Source organism: Anneissia japonica, unplaced genomic scaffold, assembly GCF_011630105.1.
Source record: "Anneissia japonica isolate Jap-2015-1 unplaced genomic scaffold, ASM1163010v1 scaffold640_len1575945_cov177, whole genome shotgun sequence".
Lineage (NCBI taxonomy): Eukaryota > Metazoa > Echinodermata > Crinoidea > Comatulida > Comatulidae > Anneissia > Anneissia japonica.
Genome location: NW_022684376.1, coordinates 316,820 through 338,494, shown reverse-complemented (window position 1 = coordinate 338,494; position 21,675 = coordinate 316,820). Strand labels below are relative to the sequence as shown.

Sequence of the window (21,675 nt, the reverse complement as noted above, 5' to 3'; positions counted from 1 at the left end):
AAATAATAATAAAAGTAATAATAATAATTATAAAATTTATAATAATAATAATAATAAATAATAATAATAATAAAACCATATTAACCGTATTAACTGTAACCGTATAATAATAATAATAAAATAATAATATTAAAACACTAATAATAATAGAAACAATAGTAATTATAAAAATAATAATAAGTAAAATAATAATAATCAAAATAATGATAATAATCAAAATAATAATAATAATAAAATTTATAATTAATATAATAATAAAAATAAATAATAATAATAATAATAAAACCGAATTTATATTGCACATTATGGATCGCAGATCCCTCTAGGTGCTTTACATTTATAAGCCCTTAAACTATGGTAAAAACTATCCCCCGCGGGACACCAGCCCGTTATTTCTGAGTCTAGGTTTCAGGTCGCAAGCTTGGGCTTAACTAAATTTTCTTAATTACAGTATGGTAAAATACTACATTATCCCCCGTCAGACACCTATAAGAGGAACAAATTGTAATTAAATTCAGTTGTTAGTCCAAAAGGGCCATATCTGGCCATCTAGAGGTAGCCATAAAATGCTATGCCTTGGTGGGTCCAGCCCGTAGTGCTGAGGTGGGTCCAGACCCTTCATCTGTCTCTTTCTGGTGCCACTGGTGGTATAACTTTAAAAGTTGTCACACCATCTAGGCGGTATTTCATATCTAAGTGCATATGCTCTAGTAAAGTGCATGTTAATTGATATTATCTCAGATGTATGTGATTAATTGGTAATTTTTTTTTCTGCTCATATAGCACAAAATCCATGAATCTTGCATTTATATGAGATAAACACTAGGAACATGCATTGCACATGGATTGTTGTATCTACAAATCTTGAAATAGGGGACTGAGCTCTATGATAAATTGAGGGGGTGCCAGGTCAAAAATAAGGTGATAGGTGGTTTTTTAATTACTTGAGTGAGATTTTTTCTTCAAACATTTCTGATGGGTGATGCCAGGGGGTGGAAGGGGGGAGGGGAGGGAGACTGGGAGTGCAAAGTTTTTTGGGGGAGGTGTACAGCCCTAGATACACAATTGTTGTGTAAAAATGAACAGTAGACATAATCGGTGTGACGTTGCGTGACCACTACCATTTTGTGAACAGACATAGCAAGTAGCGCTAAATATTGCAATATTGCATTGCTTCTTCAGTATATAAAGATATTTATTAAATTCTTCTGTATACTTATTATTCAAAACCAAATGATGTTAATGATTAAGTCATTATGTATTTATAATATGAATAATAAAGGTTGTCATATATACAATAGGCATTGAAGTTACCATGAATCATGATTAAATAATTTAAACGCATTACCTTCTATTGTTGAACCAGAATATTAAAGATTTCATTTTTTCCATCATTTTCTAGAAAGTACATACATTTTACTTTTGATTCATTCCCCCTGATAAGAATATGCAATGGAAGATTCTTTTGAATTTTTAGACCATCATATATTTTTTTTCCAAAAAAGTGCACTTTTACTGTTACCCCTAGGCCTACTCTCACGAAAAGAATTTAATAATATGGATGGTGCCTAAATATAGAGTACTGTACAGCAGTAGATTTATATTAACATTTTTAATCCAAAGTTTTATATCCTTTTTTCAGTTGACTTCTAGTTTATTCAGCCGAGTTCATTCACACACCTCTTGTTTGGTGAGATTCTTAACTCACCCTATCTGTTGTGCTACTGTATTTAAACTAATATTTAGATTTCATTAATTGGGAAATAATTATTCCATGGTATAATATATGCAGATGATAGTAAAGCATGATTGTTTATACTGTATTAACCTCTGACATTTCCATGCACATTTGGAACTACAATATGTCTTTATTGACTGATCACTTAGTTATCAAATTACTGTACTAATTGTGCTTTTAAAAATTAATTATGAAAAAACATATTTACCTTAAATTTAAAATGTGATTTATTGGGTAGGATATATTTAAGGTTTTGGACTGCCTTAAGTAAGTCTTGGGTAGATAAAATAATTATAAGAAAGTTTTTTTTTACCATTATTGAAAAAATCTGGTGTATATTGAAAAGATTTCCTCTTAAATAATCATGTTTTACAGAATTCTAGAAATAGTTTTTTTACTATTATTAAAGACTATTGATGTATTTTAAAATTATTACCACTTAAATAATTATGGTTTACAAAATTCTAGAAGATAGACTGTATAGTATGCACGGGATGTATTATAGAATGATTGTTTATATGGCGGCTCTTTTATTCATTTTTTTAATAATCAGATAAATCCAGTAGAAATATTTTTTTATTATTTATGATATAAATAATAATAAAGTTAAGAAGAATCACTTCGCTTTTCACTGTAATGATATTGCTGTAGAAAGGCAGCTAAGGTATAAGTAGTGCACGTCAAAAATAGATGTGTTCACATTAATATAGCCCATTTTATCATGGGTCAGAGCACGTTAAAATACATAGAAAATACAATGTTAAAATCGTTAAAAATATTCGTAAAATACAGTAACATTAACTAATGAAAAATATCTACCATATGCAAAATATGTGCATTGTGTGCAATCGTTAAGCCTTATCGGAGCGGTAGCGGCTTTTTTATGCATGTGTGTTAAAATTTGCGTAATTTAAACTAACGTAATAAAACTGTAGCATAGCTTTGAGACCAATCTGTGTTAGTCTTGTCTATCATTTCTAGTTATATTTCCATTATGTTAAGAAGTTATTAGAGATAGGCTTATTTCTGTAAAATATTTTGTTTCAAATGTTCATGTCTTTTTTTACACCTGTTATTCAATTTGTTTAAACGCTGTTTATTCCAAATCTTTATGTATTGTGGTAACACGTTTTATTGTGTAGTGTATTTAAGATTAAAAAGAACACAAATAAATTATGAATGGTCTGAAATTATTAACTGTAATACTTTTTTCAAATTATCTACACTGCATTTTTAAATACACTTTTTCCATGTTCAAGTTGATATTTTTTTCACAGTGGAATGACAAACAATACCGTATAGCGTGTTATATTTCTATAATTTCTTTTGAATTCTTTGTAAATTCTGTTTCTTTTACTTCATTATATTTTGGAGTATTGAAATTTCAGTTCGTAGTGGAGCCCGACTGTGGAATATTTTTGGGTCGTGAATTGATACAGTATTGCTGCATAAAGGAAGTGCGAGTCTACTTGTGACATTCGTTGTACTGTACTACATTGTTAACTTCCTAGTTTTGGATGTCTTCTATTGGACTATGTCAAGGATAATGTTAGAAAAGTGCAGTTTATTAGCATGAGGGTCGCCACCGGGCCGGCCCGGGTTCTATTTGGACTGGGGATGGGGCGTCGCCCCAAGAGCCCATTGTTGTTGTTACGCCATTGGGCGGGTCTGCTTACGCCGTACAATCACACCGGGAATTCATGCGTTCTAGGCCCTAATGACAAATTTTTATATTCTGAACCTCGAACTCACAGAACTTGGAGGGAAACGCTCATTTACCTCTACCGCCCCAACCTTATGGAACAAACTACCAGACTATGTTAAACATGGCACCCACTATCAACAATTTTAAAACTTCAATAAAAACGATGTCATCCAACGTCTAATTAACTGTTGTGTCGCTGTGTCTTCGGATGAATACTGGTTTATTAAAAATGTTCATTATTAATGTTATTTACCAAGGCGTTTTCTTTGCTTCGTGTATTTTCTTGCCTCTTTTTGCCTGTTTTCTTCTATAATTTTGCAGTTTTTAAGGGATTAAATAAATAATTATGTTAACGGTTGTTTGGTGTTTGTGTTGATACATTATTTTCATCATAAGAAATATAGTACCGGTAAGATTTTAAAAGTATGAGAGTAGGCCTACAATTTCCGGGCACCGTAAGGTCCATATTCTAAACATTTTCACATCTCGGCCCCAACAATGTTGAGGTGTGGTGTGGATTTTCGCACACCCCCTACCACCAAATCCTGCATCCGCCCAAGAATGTGGCATAATAGTTTATATTTTAAATATGAAAAATGAGCATGAAAAGAAATAGAAGAAACTAATATGACTAATTAATAAAATACAAATGCAACCTCCTCGAAAGTTGACATTTGTTAAATTGGATATGAATTATTAGGTATAGTATCCCTAGTTAGCAAAAAAAAAAATTGGAAAAAAAAAGAAAGAAAAAGAAAATGTGTTTTTTTCTTGGTTTCGTTTTTTTTTTACAAACACAGATTTGTTTCTAACATTGTTTTAGGGAACTTTACTGTATCTTATTCAATTTGAGAATTATAAACTGAAACAACCCTACGTACAAAAACTAGAGTGACAGCATTGCTGATTCAACTTTCCCAATTATAGGAGTCTTATGACAGAAATTCAAGCCTCATGCTTATATTATTAACATTGCTGTAATCAATAGCATACTTCTAACATATAAAATATTGAAACCTAAATAGTTCTTTTCGAGAACACTCGATGGCCGTTAGTTGCTTAACACTATTTCCTGGTCATTGGATCAAACGCATGATGGAGCATGCATTCGACCTCTCATTGGTGTATCACTTTCAAAAAAAGTAAAACTACACCTAATGTCAAACTATTAAATTAATTAATTATCCTCGGTCATAATACGATATGTTCTGCGTTACTGTAACATGAACTTCTGTTGTTTACTTATTTATTCATTATACATTTATTTTTTTTAAATTAATTTATTTATTTATTTTCTTTAATTTATTTATTTATTTATTTTTCCTTTTGTTTATTGGGCTTTTCATTTATTTGTTTTGTCTTTTATTATTTTTATTATTTTCTGTATGTTTATATCGACTTCTATTTCCTTTAAGGCATGCCGACCATAAGATTTTTATCTTATCAGGATCATACTGTACGTTCTTCCATAGATTATTTACGTTATTATTTTGAATCATATTGTATTGTGTGTTTGTTCTATGGATGTAAATAAATGTCTTGAAATTGTTTTTTTAATTAAAAATGTTGCCCATATAGTAATATTTTGACATAAAATTAATGATAATGAACAGTGATATACTGTAGTAAATATGATAATTCTATAATATTATTGATGAATATCATTGTTTAAAACTAAATTTCCTTATTATTCTATTCTATATAATTATGATAATTAAGACATTGACTGCCAAATGAATCATGACAATATAAAAATAGGCTGTAAAATAGGAAAACAAAAAGTCGGGGATGCTACTGGTAGACTGGTATCAACATCAATAACAGCACACGCTTTAACATAGGCCTAATTAAGGCATTTCACTCTCATCGTCACCATCGAATAATATGCTGCAAGATCCTCAATGTACCGGAAATTTTTATATCTCCCTGTTCTCACTCCTTTTAATATGCTGATAACAATTGCTTTATTCGATACTCGATAATTTATTATAGTTTAGTACTTGTTTTCGTTGCATCAGTTACGGTAACTTTTTAAGTACTTAATATGAAGGTATTTTTAAGAAGACCACAATTGTCTAATTAATTTATAAGAAGGGTGTGGTCATTGGAGTTGGGACATTTAGAAATGTCAAACAGGATCCAATCAGGTCATCAGCCGTTTAGATTGTTCATCCAATCATTTATAATCTTGATGAAGGCATGTGAAGATGGAGTTAATTTCAATAAGAATTAATTTATTGATTTTTAAAAAAAATACAATTTTGGAAATGGCGTACCGCAAAGGCGGGTCCAGTGACGTAACGAAGAGTCACTGGGCCCGGGGCGAGGAAGTGTTGGAGCTCCATACATTTTACTAGTCACTTCGGTTCCCCCATCCCCACCACCCATTCACAGTGAAATTTCAAACAACACCGTAGAATGTTATACAGTATTACTATAAATTATGCTGTACTTCACGAATTAATTGGTACACCGTACCGATCAAGTGCAGCAGTGTAGAGCATAGCGGAATTAGTCTGACTTTGGAAAGATCGCGTTTCGGATACTGAATCTTAAAACTCAGGAAGTTTCCTCCTCTGGTTTTATATTGCAACCATTTCTACAAATAAAAAGGAGACCTTCTTTGTTTTATGGTTGGACCCACTGGTAGGCCTACTCAGGCGTCTAAGTAAAGGACTTTGGATGCTGCACCGTCTACACACATTGAACAGATTTAACTGATTAGTAAGTGCTAATAATGAAAAAAGAAATATCTGATTAACTATAGAAAAAAAACATGTTCTTTCTCTGTAATGGATTAACTGAATGTAAATAGGGACTACTGTATGTTTTTTCTGGATTTCTTTGAACAGTCACTACAAAAATTTAAAAAAATTAGGAATAAATTATAAATTAAGGAAACTCTGTTTAACTCAGATAAGCATCCTTTATCTTTAAATTTCTGTATTGATTATGGTTCAACTACCAGGGAGATTATTATTTTTACATCTCCATGATTATACCCGGCTTGAAGGTGTAAGCATGAGCCTATGGACAATGTAAGTAAAGTTCACAGGAAGGTGCATTTACCCTTTTAATATAATAATCAATGACGTTCAGATGATAGGCGTGTGATTTCCGGGTGTAAGTCCATGTTTTGTTGTGGCACATGACCAATCACGTGAAAATAAAACCAAAATAAAACTACGACGGCGGCGGCGGCCTTGTGAAAGTTTCTGACATTTGCACGGTGGTGTGACCGGACGTCTGAGCAGGTTAGTTTATTACTATTATTTTCAATTTTACTCTCATAACTCTTTTTATCACAATGTTATTGACACATGACACCTTTGCAAAGATGAAAGACATGAAAAATCATCCTTTTTAATGACTTGGATGACCGTACAGATAACAGAACAGAGGGGGCCTCCTCCTGGCCTAGCTCTTGGATTGGTAGGTATTGCTATTGGCAATTGCTGCTAAAGCTTAGCCTACTGTAGGTAGAGCTAGGCCTAGACCAGCTAACTAGGCCTAAAGAAATTTGCCTATCTAGGGCCTAGATATATTTGGATGGTGGAGTTTTTGGCCGAGTTTTTTGTCGATCTAGGCCTAGGCAAGGCCTACTACTAGTACTACTGGCGAGAGAGAAAGACATCTGCAGACAGTCCTTGTCCCTGGCGACGTTCCATGGTGGTTAGGCCTGCCCTGATGAATCCTGTGTGGATGGTGGTTGTCTAGCCTAGTGGCATTCTAAAATTTTTCAATCTGAAGCTGGGCACATCACACTGTGTCGTACAACTGTCGCCGACGAATCTAACTCAGCTCACTGAGACTGTGAGCATTAGGCGACTTGACGCTACAGCATCTGCTGATATTGGTAGCAGGGGCCAGTCAAAACATAAAAAAATGATCCGATTCCATTGGGCACACTTTGTGGCTTCGCATTGTCTGTAGCATCGCGTCAGCCAACGACTGATCACTCCCGATTGCAATCAACGAACGCATTCGCCAACACAAAAAACTTTACATTCTAGGGCCTAAGCCTCCGGTGGCTAGGCCTATGTTGACTGATCTCAGTCAAACAGTGCCTGTGAAATTTGTTGTGATTTGTTGCAATCAGATTCTGTGGTAATCGGGAGTAATAAAGATTGTAGCACCCACTCGCAACGGTTAACAATTGCGATATCGATTACTTAACGACTACTATTGGTGCGCTTTCACACATGATTTTATTTAGCGATTGAGTGCGATTAGGTGTCACAGTTGCCACAACTGATCGCAATGTAATGCTAGTCTGAATGAGGTATTAGAATTGTTTCTCTAATTTTTCCTAATTTTTTCAATGTTATCGTAATTTATACTGCCTCAATCCAACTATACACCATTTTATTGGGTCTATTTTGAAATGTCTCGCAACTTTTCACTAGCGGACATCCAGCAGCCTATGTCTGAGTAAATTTCATTTATCCGGACACATATCTTCTTTGATTACTTCGACAACCGAAAACACTGCAGGTTTTATGCGCCCCTATTTTCTCTTTTTTTGTTTTGGTGATTTGTTTTCAAAACACTACCCTAGGCCTCTACAACAACAAGTTCGTACTCCAATCACAGACAAATACTGAAACTACATAGAGCGAAATGCCTAGGCCTTAGGATGTCTCCCAGTAGTAGTTGCCTGGTTCTTGGAAATTTTCATTTCAAATTTTGCAAAATGATGTACAGTAATAATTTTTTTATATTATAGACCTAATTGGAAGCATGTAAATCATAACCAAAATGTTTTTAAATTTTGTATTTTTAGCCAAGTCTGATGTTAAAAAGGACCAATTGTATATCACCTAAACTTAATGCCCTTTACAGTTAGTTCCTGAAACTGTGTGACTTCAATTCTATAGAACCTGTTGTTGTGACCCTTAACCTAAAATACTGCAGCCGACAAAAATCACACCGCTGAAACTTGTGGTAATAGTATGATTGAACGTTTGTTTAAGGTGCTTATTATCGGAGATGGAACTGTTGGTAAAACATCGTTTGTTGAGCGCTATGTGTCTAATAGATTTAGAGACGATTATAAAACTACTATTGGAGGTAGGTTCACAGAACTGTGCTTTCTTCATAATTTTTATTTACATCCCGATCAAATGTTACTGGTGATCGTAACCAACTCATTGCGCTCGTACTTAATTTGTACTCGTTTTGGGGTGCTCGCATCAAATTCATGGATTACAAAACCGCTTGGCGTGGTCTATTTTTGGTATTTTTTTTAGTCCGACTGCCCGACAAACTCTGTCCGAAGGGGGGTGGGGAGGGTGCTTGACCTGTCCGGTGGGGACAGGTCAAGTCCTCCCCTCCCAAGACCATTTTAAAATCTATATTGAAGAAGAAAACGATCACATAACACTGCATCGCCTACCGTCCAGCAAGATTGGCCTATTCCAGCCTCTTAAGCTCATTGAAGAAACACAATCATTTTTTTTATTTGGCCTAAAGTACAAATAATAATAATAATAATAATTGTCAATTTATATAGCACATGTAAAATGCCTCTATGCGCTTTACAGCATGGTGTGGTAAAAATTACTAAAAGTTTCACCTAACAAAAATAATGAGTAACAATAAAGAATAACAACAATAAAAGATAAATAAATATATAATGTTAATAAATAAATAATTTGAAAATTATCATGACACCTATGTGCATCACAAAGTGAAATGAAAAACAAAACATATATCTGAAATAGCTTGGCATTAACACTCTTATTCGTGATATGAATTTATTTTATTTTCATAATTTTTTATTTTCATAGTTGACTTCGCTTTGAAGGTTCTCAACGTAAATGATGATGAGACAGTAAGGTTACAATTATGGGATATTGGCGGTGAGTCACGTTTAGATTTTGTTATAATTCACCAATTAAACATTCCGCTTCTAACAATATACTCTTAAGAAACTGTAGAAATTTAGGTAGAATCTAATGCATATAATTTCCGTAATAGCGATATATACCAAAATTGTGTACAAGTGCTTTAGGTGTGGACTAGAACTTACAGTAACTTGTTTCTCCCCCAAAGGTTTCTTCGCGTCTGAGCTACTCTTATCTGTCCACAACAGTGGACCAGTACGATGAAGTAACCACCTTCTCATCTCGAAAGGTGTACTGTGTTCTTTAAAGTGCACATGCGCCTAATTGTGTACCCTCGGCCCATGGTTTTGTGGTCCTTATCTGAGAAGATTTGTTCCACCATCCGAACCAGAGCCGATATTTTGGTTGTACCTTGTGGTGCTTGTGCCATCCATTCATGTTTTCTGGTATATTACCTACATCATCACTATACAGTAATTATTATTCATTGTTAAATATATTTTCTGTATACAGTGTGCTGTTTATATACTGTGCTAATACTTTATGAGCTTAATCAATGTACAAATTTTCTTTTGCACAAATGATGTTGCAGTATTAGTATTCAGTTCCTGATAGATTTGTTCATAAATGTAGATTTTCATCATAGACACAATATTGTAAAATTTGTATGAAGAGATTCCAAAATGAATTGTTTACATAAAACATGGTTTCAGTTATATTTCTTTGAGGGGAAGAAAGCACTGCAGGCAGTAATAGAAATTTATTAATTTAATGTATTCCTGATTGTGTTATAATGTAATTCAGTCATTTATAATTCATTTAAACTACTATTTCCTGTTTCTGACTCATATTAATCAAAGGTTATCTGTAGGTGATCAACATTTTTGTATGCAAAAACAAAAATTATTAGGTTATTATTTGGACCTTTTATTATTGAGTGGAAGCGGTTTGGAGCATCGGCAATGGCTGTGCAACTCGTTTGTGTCCTTGTGTCCTAATATCTGCGTTGCTCCTCTCCACCCAGGAGTATAAATGGGTACCTGGTGGGGTTGCCTGCTACTGCGCCAATATGGCAGCAACACTTATGCATGTGGAACCCAATGACCAGGGAAAACAAAGCGCTTTGTAACCTAGGTGCTATATGTGACAAAACAAGCCAAAACAGTCACTTGTCGCAAAAATGTATTAATATACAGGGATGTAGTTATGGTGGGTGGAGGCGTGCGGGGCCACCCAGCCTTGAAATTTTCCAGCCAGTCTAAAGCTAATTTCATGGCCCTTCACCCACCCTTATTAACCAACTTTGCTGTACTTAAATCTATTCTTAATTAGAGTTTACCATGTTTTCACCCACCCTTAGTTTGCTACAGCTACAACCCTAAATAGGGTTAAACAGTAAAATGAGAGCTATAAAATGGTAAAAGAATCATTTAAATCAGACATTTCCTTATGAAGTTACAACCGTTTTTATATTATACAGCTATTTAAAGATCAATGAGAAATCAGCCTTCAAAGTTTATGATTTCAGCATTTCTCAAGCAGATACCATTACCAAATTGTTTTGACCTTGAAAATAGGGAAAAGACAGCATAGCATCATGTATAGATATAAAAATGTTAGTTTAGAGCAATAAGATATTTAAAAATGTTGACATTCCAGCATGTTTTGGCCATGATATCTGAAACATGATTTGCCACAAGTAACTGGTTTGGCTTGTCCTTGCCACATAAAAAAATACCAAGTATACCAACAAAATGAAAGTAGAGCACTTGGACCACTTGTTGTAAATAATATCTTTGTCCTCATTCAACTTGTAAGTTAAAAATTTTGGAGTTGTGTTGACCAATCAGAGTGCAGAGCCACCTGACTTAAATGCCCTTAAACTCCTGTATATTTTGTAATGACTACAGATGGATACAGATATCTTGATATCAAGATATCTTATTATTTTATTGTTAATTACTGTTTTTTGTATTGTTGTTACTGGCAGTTCTGTATTAGGAATGATTTGTATAGCATTAGCATGTTCATTTTTAATAGTAATTGAATGTTGTTAGTGTTACAATAGCAGTGCCAAATTCCCAAATGAGAGCTCCAATTTCATACTCAGGCCAACCGTGTTTGGAAAATTTTTAAGAATAGATAAAGCTGGAATGCAAATCTCAAACTGAAAAATGTAGTTTTCCTCGACAACATGGACAACTCCTTCCCTGACGGCTAGTTCTCTGCCACCCTCAACACCTGCTGGTGTTGCCACTATTGTGTTGTTTTCTTTTGTCAATTGCTGCCACTTCAGTCATCATGATTATTATTTATTGGGAATTAATTATATTATTTCAGTGTGGACACAGAAAACACTTATTTTATCAAACTTGAATCATCGGTTGCATTGTTTGTCACAGTGATATGAGTGTATATATGTGATTTTATGAAGTTGTAAAAGCTTGTGAAAGATCAACAAAGCTGAAATGGATAGACTATCAAATTCTTTTGACAAAAGACTGTTGAATGCCCATATAGTCAGATGTGCCTATATATAGTCATGATATGATGTCATCATGACCATATTTAAATTGTTTTTTTGACAAAAATTGTGTTGTGAATAAATACCGACATGTATGGAATCTGTAAGCAGATAATAGCCAGTGTTGTCTTGTGTATTAATGAACTCTTTTGACTCGTTTCAGGTCAAGAGCGTTACACCTCATTAACTCGTGTATATTACAAGGACGCATCAGCTTGTGTTATCATATTTGATGTAACGACGCGCAAAACATTTAATAGTGTCATGAAATGGAAGAATGATCTTGATTCCAAAGTGTCGTTGAAAGATGGTAGTCCTCTGCCATGTTTACTCCTTGCCAATAAAGTATGTATTTTTATTCACAAGATTCTTTTTGTTTAAAAGTATTTCTTTAATTATTTATTCATCCATTCGTCCATTCATTCATTCATTCATTCATTCATTCATTCATTCATTCATTCATTCATTCATTCATCCATTTATTCATTCATTCATTCTTTCTTTCTTTCTTTTGTTTATTCATTCATCCATCCATCCATCTCTTCGTTCGTTCATTAATTAATTAATTAATTCATTCATTCATTCAGTCATTTATTCATTTATTCATTTATTCATTCATCCATCCATCCATTTATCCATCCTTTTTTTCATTCATTCATTCATTCATTCATTTATTCATTCATCCATCCATTCTTTCTTTTATTCATTCATTCATTTATTTATTCATTCATCCATCCATTCATTCATTCATTCATTTGTTCATCCATCCATCCTTTGTTTCTTTCATTCATTCATCCATCCATCCATCCATCCATTCATTCGTCCATTAATCTATTTCATGAATCCATACATCCATACATCCAATCCAATCCATCAATCCAATCCATCCATCCATCCATCCATCATTTCAATCTATCCTTCCATCCAATCCATCCATCCAATCCATCCATCCATCCAATCCAATCCATCCAACCAATCATTTATTTTTTCTTTCATTCAGTCATACATTTATATATTGATTTGTTGATTATTTCACATCCACCAGTTAAGTGTTCTCAGTTAAAATTAATTTTAATTTTGAGCATAAATCTGTGTTTGCATTAGATTGTTTTTTAATTGGACAAAGCAAAACTTCAACGCATTTGAATCGTACCAATGTTTACAGTAGGTTTTCTTGAGCTTGTGGCTCTAAGACAGAATTGCTCGCATATGTTCGCATATGATCAGTCTGATTGTGGATACTAAGTGTGAAAACCTCAGCAATATTGGATTGTTCATAACGGACTTTCTACTCAAGAAAAAATCCGGCATACTGTATTTAATATTGCTGGGCAACGGTCGTCAGCCCAAGCGATGCTAGGTAGAACGCAACGACGGTCGCATGCGCAACGGATCATTTTTTTAATGACGATCCATATAGACTGCCACCGACAATCAGCAGTTGGAGTCGCATCGTCAAAGAGTATAAAACTGCAAGAAGTCCGACTGCCGGGGATTCTTTGAAACGCAATCCAATTTTAAAAAGTACTACCCAACAGGGGTGTGGACTTTAAAACGACGTAAAGCGTGCTGCGCGTCTATAGAATGTATGCTGGAATTCGAAACGCAGCACGTTCTTATGAAGGACACGCCCCTTTGTACTTTTTAACGTTCCATTGCCTGTATACAAAATAAGGGCAGTCGGACCTCATGCAGTTTTATACTCTTTGGCGTTGTCTAGCGCTCACAGAGAGCGGAGTTAGGGTTGTTGTACAACCATCCTACGACCGTTACCACACCTACTTACCACACAGCTACAATAATTTAACTACTGTATGTAGAATGTTGCTTTTACCAAGAGACTAATTTCGTGACAATATTATAGGAATATTATTTAATGTGGGTTTTTTTTCTTTTTTTAGTGCGATCTTGCACAACATCGTGTAGTGTCTTCACACGATATTCAAGAACTCTCACAAAACAATGGGTTTATTGGTTGGAGCGAGATATCCGTTAAAGAATGCAGCAATATAAGTGAATCAATGATGTAAGTGTTTGTATATAAATAGTCCCTTCATCATCATCTTCATGACCCCACTGGAAATAAGTCTTCTTCAGACTTTCATGGGTTGTCCTGGGTGTTTACACCGAATAAATCCAATCTAATTCAATCACCATCAACATCATCATTGTTATAATCATCATCATTCCATCAACAGTATCAAAATCATCATTTCATGAACATCACCATCATCAATATCATAATCATCAACATCGTTATCATCATCATCATCATCATTGTTATTTTTACCATTATTACCATCATGACTATAACCATTCATCATCTTCATTATTATCATCAACATCTCATCATAATTTTAATCATCATCATTAGACATCATCTTCATCATTATCATAGTAATCATTGAAATTGTGTGTATAAAATGTGTAGGTTTTTAAGCATTTTCTGTTGGTTTAATTTCAAAGTCATAATTATAATTTATCAGTAGTGATATTAAACATATACATTAATGTCTTCACAAATTAATAATATTTTAAAAATATGTCAATCCATTGACCAAATAAACAATATTGTTGCCAGATCTACTAATATTTGGCATTTCTTTTTCATGATATTTCAACAGGTTTCTAGTAGAAGAAATTCTTGCAAGAAACACACTGACAGGCCAGCCAGGATCTGTAGCAGATGAACTCACCGATAGTACAGGCAGAATTACCTTGACACCAAATACATCAAAATCTTCAATTTTCTGCTGCACATGATAATACTTATACTTATTATATCCTCTTCATATAGCAACCGCGTTATAAGCACATAAGTTCTTGATTGACAATAGGGAGCCTTCGATTTGCGATGACATACAACTTTAAAAACTTAATGACATCATGTTAATTTAACTTTGCATGTCTGAACGTTGTGCGTTGCGTTCTCTCCTGAAATCTGGAATGGTTGTCGGCCGAATCTACGATCAGGCCACGATGAGAACTGTGCAGTATTAAACATTGTTGCGTCAGTCTTTGCGTTGATGACATCCGCATACGCGTCGTAAACAATCAAACAGTCACGGTGAGTGAATCCGTTCTAAGTTCCTGTTATACGTTTTCAATCGAAAGCTCCCTAATGAGACAGTGGAATAATTTTTGCATCCCCTCTCAAAGTTTGTCTAAAGCCGTGTTCACATTAAATTAATTTTCACCAAGTCTATACGTAAATTGATGTTGTCAGTCTATATTTCTGTTTATACTATAACGATAAACGATAAAAAGCTAAAAAGCAATTGTTCATACAGAAATAAAAAAACACTAGCACGATTCGATGGTGATTTATCATGTATACGTTAAAGAAATATTTTCACAATAAAATCGTTTTTACTACACCAATTTTATTGTGTTCCCATGGTTATGACGTCATTTGATTTGTGAAAATATTTTTTTATCATATACATGGTAAATCAAATTGTGCTAGTGTGAAAACTATTTTTATATGAACAATTGCTTTTTACCTTTTTATCGTTGATCGTTATTATTATAGTGTAAACAGGCCTATATTGTAGATACTGTAGATTCAGTGAAAGTTCATCAATGTGCACAGTATTTGCTTGCACTGAGGAACATTTAACTTCGTTACACTGTCCACATGCTTTTTCACACTTGATTTTTTTCGGTCAAAGTGACCACGCACATGGTTAGTTTGACCAAACTTATTCCAATGTAAACACGGTTTTTGTAAATGTGACCTGCTTTTGTAGTTTCATGTCCGAGTATTGCCAGAGGTTGTGGCAGTGTGAATGGGGTATAAGCTGGATAAGGTTAGCAAATTGCCATGCTAGTTATGTAACTAATAAGTGTACTCTCGTTGGCTAATTCTTTGTTTTTTGAAATGTTATGATCGAGCATGTTACGATTATGTCTGTTGATCAAAATGAAAATTTATACTGCTGTTAACCTGTCCAGTTGACTCCGCTGGAGTGTTACTTCCACATCCAGAACAGTCCCACATTCTACAGTACTAATCACAGGCAGTGTGTTTGGTGGAATGAAGTGCTTGCAGGCAAACTGCGGGCAGTGGACACGGGCAAAGTCAGCTAGTTCTGCTAACAGGCAGGGTTCTCTTTGGCTTTCATGCTGTAGTAAACAGAGTTAGGGCCCCACGCTGCCTGCAGTGCCTGCCATCTAATTGCTTTTGCTGTTAATGAATGTGGATTGCATTACCCATGGCAAGTGTGGGCAAAAAGTGCACTGCTTGTGATTGAAACAAGCTTTTCCACAGCCTAATTTAAATACTTATTATAGTTGAATTTGCAAGAGTACTAATATAAGGTCAGAAATATTTATCTATGGTTTTTTCCTTCATTATTTGTGTATATTGCAGTGTCTTGTCTCTTAAAGGATAATTAACATACATATGATTATATTTTAAAATTTTAATAAAGGGGAATGGTTTAAAATATTATTAAATATTCATGTTTTAGATGTGAATATTAAGGAAGATGTAAAAACTACTTAATTTAATTCAAATATATCTTAAAAATTGATGCAAATAACCTTAAATTTTATTAAACAAATGCAATCAATATTTTAAGGAAAACTATAAATGTTTTAATCATTTTATCAACTTGTGAAAAGGGTTTATTTTGTGATAATTATTTTTTCAATCATGTTATATGTTTAAATCACATACTTATGGGAAATATTAGGAAAATATATATATATATATATATATATATATAAAACTATTTTATAAATTTGTATGTATGATATTGAAATATAGTTAGTGTAGAATATAGTTATTAATATTTTATAGAGGAAATGTTATGTTATTCAAAAATCTATTATAATCACAAGAAAGTGTTTGCTATACAGTAGTGGAATATGTTGGTATATCATACAATTTTAAAACATGTTACAATGTTTTTACATAATATAATACCATGCAGACTCTAAAAAGACTGAGAGAAGCCACGATTCAGTAGTTCGTTCTTTATTCGAACATCATGAGGAATATCATGTGTATTGTTATTATTATTAATAATTTCTACACAAATACACAAATTCTGATTATACAGTAATGCACAACTGCAAAAACTTTAAAAATAGGGTTAGTCACTACATAAGTAACAGAGGGAGAGAGAATTATACCAAAACAACATTAGTGCTAAAGAGAGAACCTATTTGTAAATTAATGTTTTTGACAGAGTCAGTTGAAGAATTAAAAGGCCAGCAAAAAATGTAAATTTTATGTAGATTTTATTGTTATCTGTCATAACCAGATTGTTAGAACCAATCATTTATTGGTAAATTATTGATTCTCATTGCACTTAAGTTATTTACTTAAATTATTCTGCTGTATTTGTAAGTAAAATGTCACAACTCCTATTGGTGTGTTAAACCTTGATTTTTGTTTAAAATATATTAAAGAGATGCGTGTCCAGACTATCAAATTTGACTCAAGACAAAAAACATCTGACATGCCTAAATATGGTCATAATGACATCTAGTCATGACCATATATAGGTACATTGTGACAATACCGTATATATGAATACCAAATTTTTTTTCAAAGAAAATTTAATAATCTGTGATAGAACTTTACATGATGTAGATGAATTAACATTGCATTTTGCAATTGCTGTATTTTTTTTTTATACTTAGATATCAAGTGCTTTCAAGTGAAGGAGAGTTGGATTCAAGAGAAGAGAGAACCCCTCCTAAGTTTTTCAAAAATATTAAAATGATGGAGAAAAAGAAGGAAAATTATAATTAAATTTAGGTCTGAGAGTGCCATTTCCGGTCATCTAGAGATGCCAAAATCGTAACTACTGTATGGTGGGGCTGAGGTGGTGTTTAGACCTTCTATTTGTTGAAGTCCCTTCTTAGGCCCCCCTCTATTTCAAATTCCTGGATCTGACACTGTGAAGGATACATTTTCAAAGTCATTCAAAACAGAGGCGGTGCCAAAGAGTTTTGACAAGAGTCAAAATGTTCCGTACACGAGGTCCACCACTGCAGTTCTGTTACTTCAAGGGTGCTCGTTATCGCACCAGCCATCAACTCTAATGTTTTTCCACTTTTACATACAAACATAATAAATTATATGCATTTTATAAGTCATGGTTGATTGTGTAGACAGTATAACAATTTAAAGATATACTGCTATGCAAAAAATGAATAAAATATGTTAAAAAATCAAAATAGAACTTTAAATTACACATCTAATCCAACCACATATCCTGACAGAATTTTACTGTGGAAACTTCTTTGGCAGAGTATATGCAAAGGTTCCAATTAAAGACCACTTTTGGTACCAGCCCAGTGTTTCTATGGTCTTTAGCAGCTTTGGCTCCTAATTAGAGTAATAAAGATAATAGACTTTTGTTAATATGGAACCACAGAAAAGTGGGGAAATCTGTATTTCTCTTGCAAATTTTTAGTAGAAAGAATTGATTTCCATGGCAGTATATTTTAAAAGGATATATATATTATTTTGGTAATGTTATGCATGGATTATACAGTATCAAGGTAAATAATTTTATGACTATTAAAATATAAGGAATTAATATATTTGTTTATGCAGTTTTTATTTATGTTTGTAACTGGAAAAATAGGCTCCGACCCAATGGAAGAGTGTGTCTGCTGCTCTTATTTTTAAAAAAATGTTTATATTTTGTTGTTTTGTTTTGCATTACATGCTGGTACAGTACTTCATGTGAGCAGAGCGGATCCAGTAGGGGGCCACTAGATTTTCAAATTTCAATGCATATATTGCAATTAGCACTACTTGCTTATCTTCTGAATATGAAAAATTCTGGATCTGCCCCTGGTGGCTCCTTTTGCAAATGCATACCTCTTTATAACTCAACGACGTACACATATTTTTATAAATCATTATTGAAGCAGAATCAGTGGTCTCTATCTCTTCTAAAAAAGTGAGCATATAAAGACTAAAATAATACAGAAAAAATAATAAGTGTTATAAGCCTTATAATTGCAAAATCTGTCTTATGAATCCTTTTTTCAGAGAAAGAAAAACATAATGACACAAAATATTTAGTCAACAGTGGTCACAACTATTGAGTGTGGTAGCTACAATGTGATACAATTATAAAGTTGTGGATGCTTCCTTAGTACCTTCCTAATTTGATAATGGACCTTTCCGCTAAGCCCCGCCCCTTGGATATTGTTGCTAAGGTCCCACAAGGCGACAGTGTTAAAACATACGCGAACACGTGCGTTTGTGGGACAACACGTGTGTTTGTGAGACGTGCGCGTATTCCTAGCGCTGTTCTGATTAGTCAGTCGTTAAGTTTGATTGACACTCCGGAAAGGTATATTGAGACAAGAGGCAATGAGAGACACCTTCATATAATAGAACAACTAGATTCAATGCAAAGGAACATAATTTTCATAAAGTATGTAATATAATATAGAGAGGTGTGTGATCAATTTTTGTTTCACTGGCATTGTTTTTATTATTTTTATCATCTAGTACAAAATCAGAGCAGATATTTTCAAATTCAATAATTTCTATGCTCAAGTTAACTATTTTTATTTTACAGCAAAAAGTTCATTTCAAAATTATTTTAGTATGTTGTTATTTTCAGTTGACAACATGGAGTAAAACAAATTTTGATATTTTGTAGAACTGATTTTTTCTAAGACACAACAAGCATATTTGACGAAAAACTCGGAAGCAGTTAATGAGATACAGGCGGGAATACTGGTTTTTGAAAAAAGGGAAAAAAGATGAAAAAAGGATGCTTTGTTCTTTCCCCCCAGTTTTTAAAATATTTAAAAAAAATGTATCTCACTGCTTTCGAGTTTTTTTGTCAAATATGCTGTTTGTGTCTATTAGAAAAATCAGTTCTACCAGGGAGTTGTTATAGTGGTTTTTTTTTTTGTTTTTGTTTTTGTTTTTTTTTTTTGCACCCGAATCTGCTTTTTAAGAATGTGTGATAAGAAACTCCGATTGAATAAGAATGTGTGATAAGAAACTCGGATGTCTATTGGTTACAGCTATGATGACGCGCGTTTCTTATGATCGGTGGTTGGTTGGTTGGCTCAGCCGAGAAGAAGATAATTAACGATGCGGGCGTCCCATTCACATGTTGTTTTCTTTTTTTTTTTGTTTTGTTTGTTCGGTGTTTAATAGCATTTTCTTCAATAAAATGCAGTTTATGGGTATGTTTACCTGGTAAAATTGATTAAGTTTTGTGTCAAGTTAATACAGGAATTTAAACACTAATTATAATGTCCTATTACTTTCTGATTCGTGTAAATAAACTTAGGAGGATAGCTAGGCTAGTCCACACCACAAGAAGGGCCAAGACCTGATGAATGGCAGTGTCGTTGTGTCTAGCCGCGACGCCCACTAACCAAAGAAGGCTCACCTACAGTAGGCTTTAGCCTAGGCCTAGTAAGTACTCTACTAGTACTACTACTGTACGACTACTACTACTACTGTTAATACTAAGCATATAGTTTGAACAGGTCTTCGAGAGTACAGTTCGGACTAGAGTAGGCCTAGGCTAGGTAAGCCTATTTCTCCCAAGTTCCCAGAAAATTGCAGGTTTCCCAGATTTTTAAGGAGTTTCCCAGATTTTTAAGGAGTTTCCCCGCTTCCCAGAATTATTACAGTTTTTCCCAGAAAATATATAATTTTCATTGTGAATATAAAAATGGCTCCTAAGGGTATATTTTCAATAATTAAACAACATTTTTCTCTTCCAAATAATTAGGTTACTTAATTTAAACAACTCCATGCCTTCTTGCATCACCACCTAAATTTAATAAAACCTGAAAATGACATGACACATTGAATTAACATGTCATACATGTAGTTAATACACCAAAAAAAAATAACCTAGAAATTTATAAATGACAGAATAACCAGAAATTTCACTTCACACACTTGGAACCTCTGGATGGAGGAATAAGTTTATCGCAAACTGATAATACAGAATAGGTCAATAACTCATCCCTCTCTACTGGCTGCTCAACAAGGGAAGAACTGTGTGATTTAGCTTGCCTAAAAGGCCTAGGATAGGCCTACTACAACTTTACTAGGCCCTAATCCCTAGCAAGAGTATTTTATGCCTGCAATTTTTATTATAAAGAGTAATTAAAGACTGTAATTTTGAAATTTTTCAGATTAGCAAATAAACAAAAGGGGGCCTAGGCCTAGTTAATGTCTTTCTTAGACAGATGAAACTGTGCGAGATTTTCTTGCACAGTTTGTAAACTGCGCAGGTATTTCCTTGCATAGTACACAAATAATTTCCGTTTACTAAATACCACCTTCTTCAGTGCTATTCATTTGCTGCATAATTCTATTGTAGAGGAATACTTTGATACAGTAGAGTTCCTCTGAATCCATACTGTAAAGTTTTTTAATTGTGCAGAGGATATCTCAAAAATCAGCTCAAATTTGCGTGGAAAATCGTTATGAAAATAGGTGCGTGGAATCGTAATTGCTCCATTAAATTGCATTGGTTATATATTTGGATTTGGTCAAAGCCTAATTTATAGCAAAAACTGTGTGGAAATCGACACTTATTTTCCAAAATTGTGCGGAAGGATTTCTAGGTCAAATTTTTGCGTGGAGGATATATATAACCGTTGTTTTAAACACATGATCATTTCAATCATATGTACTGTAGGCCTACCGTATATGAAGAGCCTCAATTTTTTTATTGACTGATAAATTGATTGAATTTATTTGATGCTCGACATACACATACTGTACAAGAATAAAAATGATTTGTGAATGAAATAATAAAAAGTAATGAGTATCAGTCTAGCCCATTTCCAATGGGGTCCAAAGTAGCAGTAATTACAGACTGGATGAATACTAGTAATATAATAT

At 33.6% G+C, this 21,675-nt stretch overlaps 2 protein-coding genes across 3 annotated transcripts in view; both read left to right on the top strand.

Moving 5' to 3' along the window:
- The first annotated feature begins 6,542 nt into the window (after positions 1 to 6,542).
- Positions 6,543 to 17,189, top strand: LOC117105287 (ras-related protein Rab-7L1-like). Its single transcript, XM_033246403.1, has 6 exons — positions 6,543 to 6,697; positions 8,227 to 8,513; positions 9,233 to 9,304; positions 11,977 to 12,158; positions 13,715 to 13,839; positions 14,438 to 17,189. The coding sequence occupies exons 2-6, from the start codon at positions 8,396 to 8,398 to the stop codon at positions 14,574 to 14,576; spliced, it is 636 nt and encodes a 211-aa protein (XP_033102294.1). The 5' UTR covers positions 6,543 to 6,697; positions 8,227 to 8,395; the 3' UTR covers positions 14,577 to 17,189.
- A 2,657-nt stretch (positions 17,190 to 19,846) lies between these two features.
- The window catches only part of LOC117105274, a 12,802-nt gene continuing 10,973 nt past the window's right edge, over positions 19,847 to 21,675 (top strand). The window contains exon 1 of one of the 2 annotated variants that reach the window (XM_033246382.1): positions 19,847 to 19,991. The gene's annotated coding sequence lies outside the window, so the exon portion shown is untranslated. Of the gene's footprint in view, positions 19,992 to 20,078; positions 20,227 to 21,675 lie in introns of those variants that run through there. The other variant, XM_033246391.1, reaches the window with a different exon arrangement.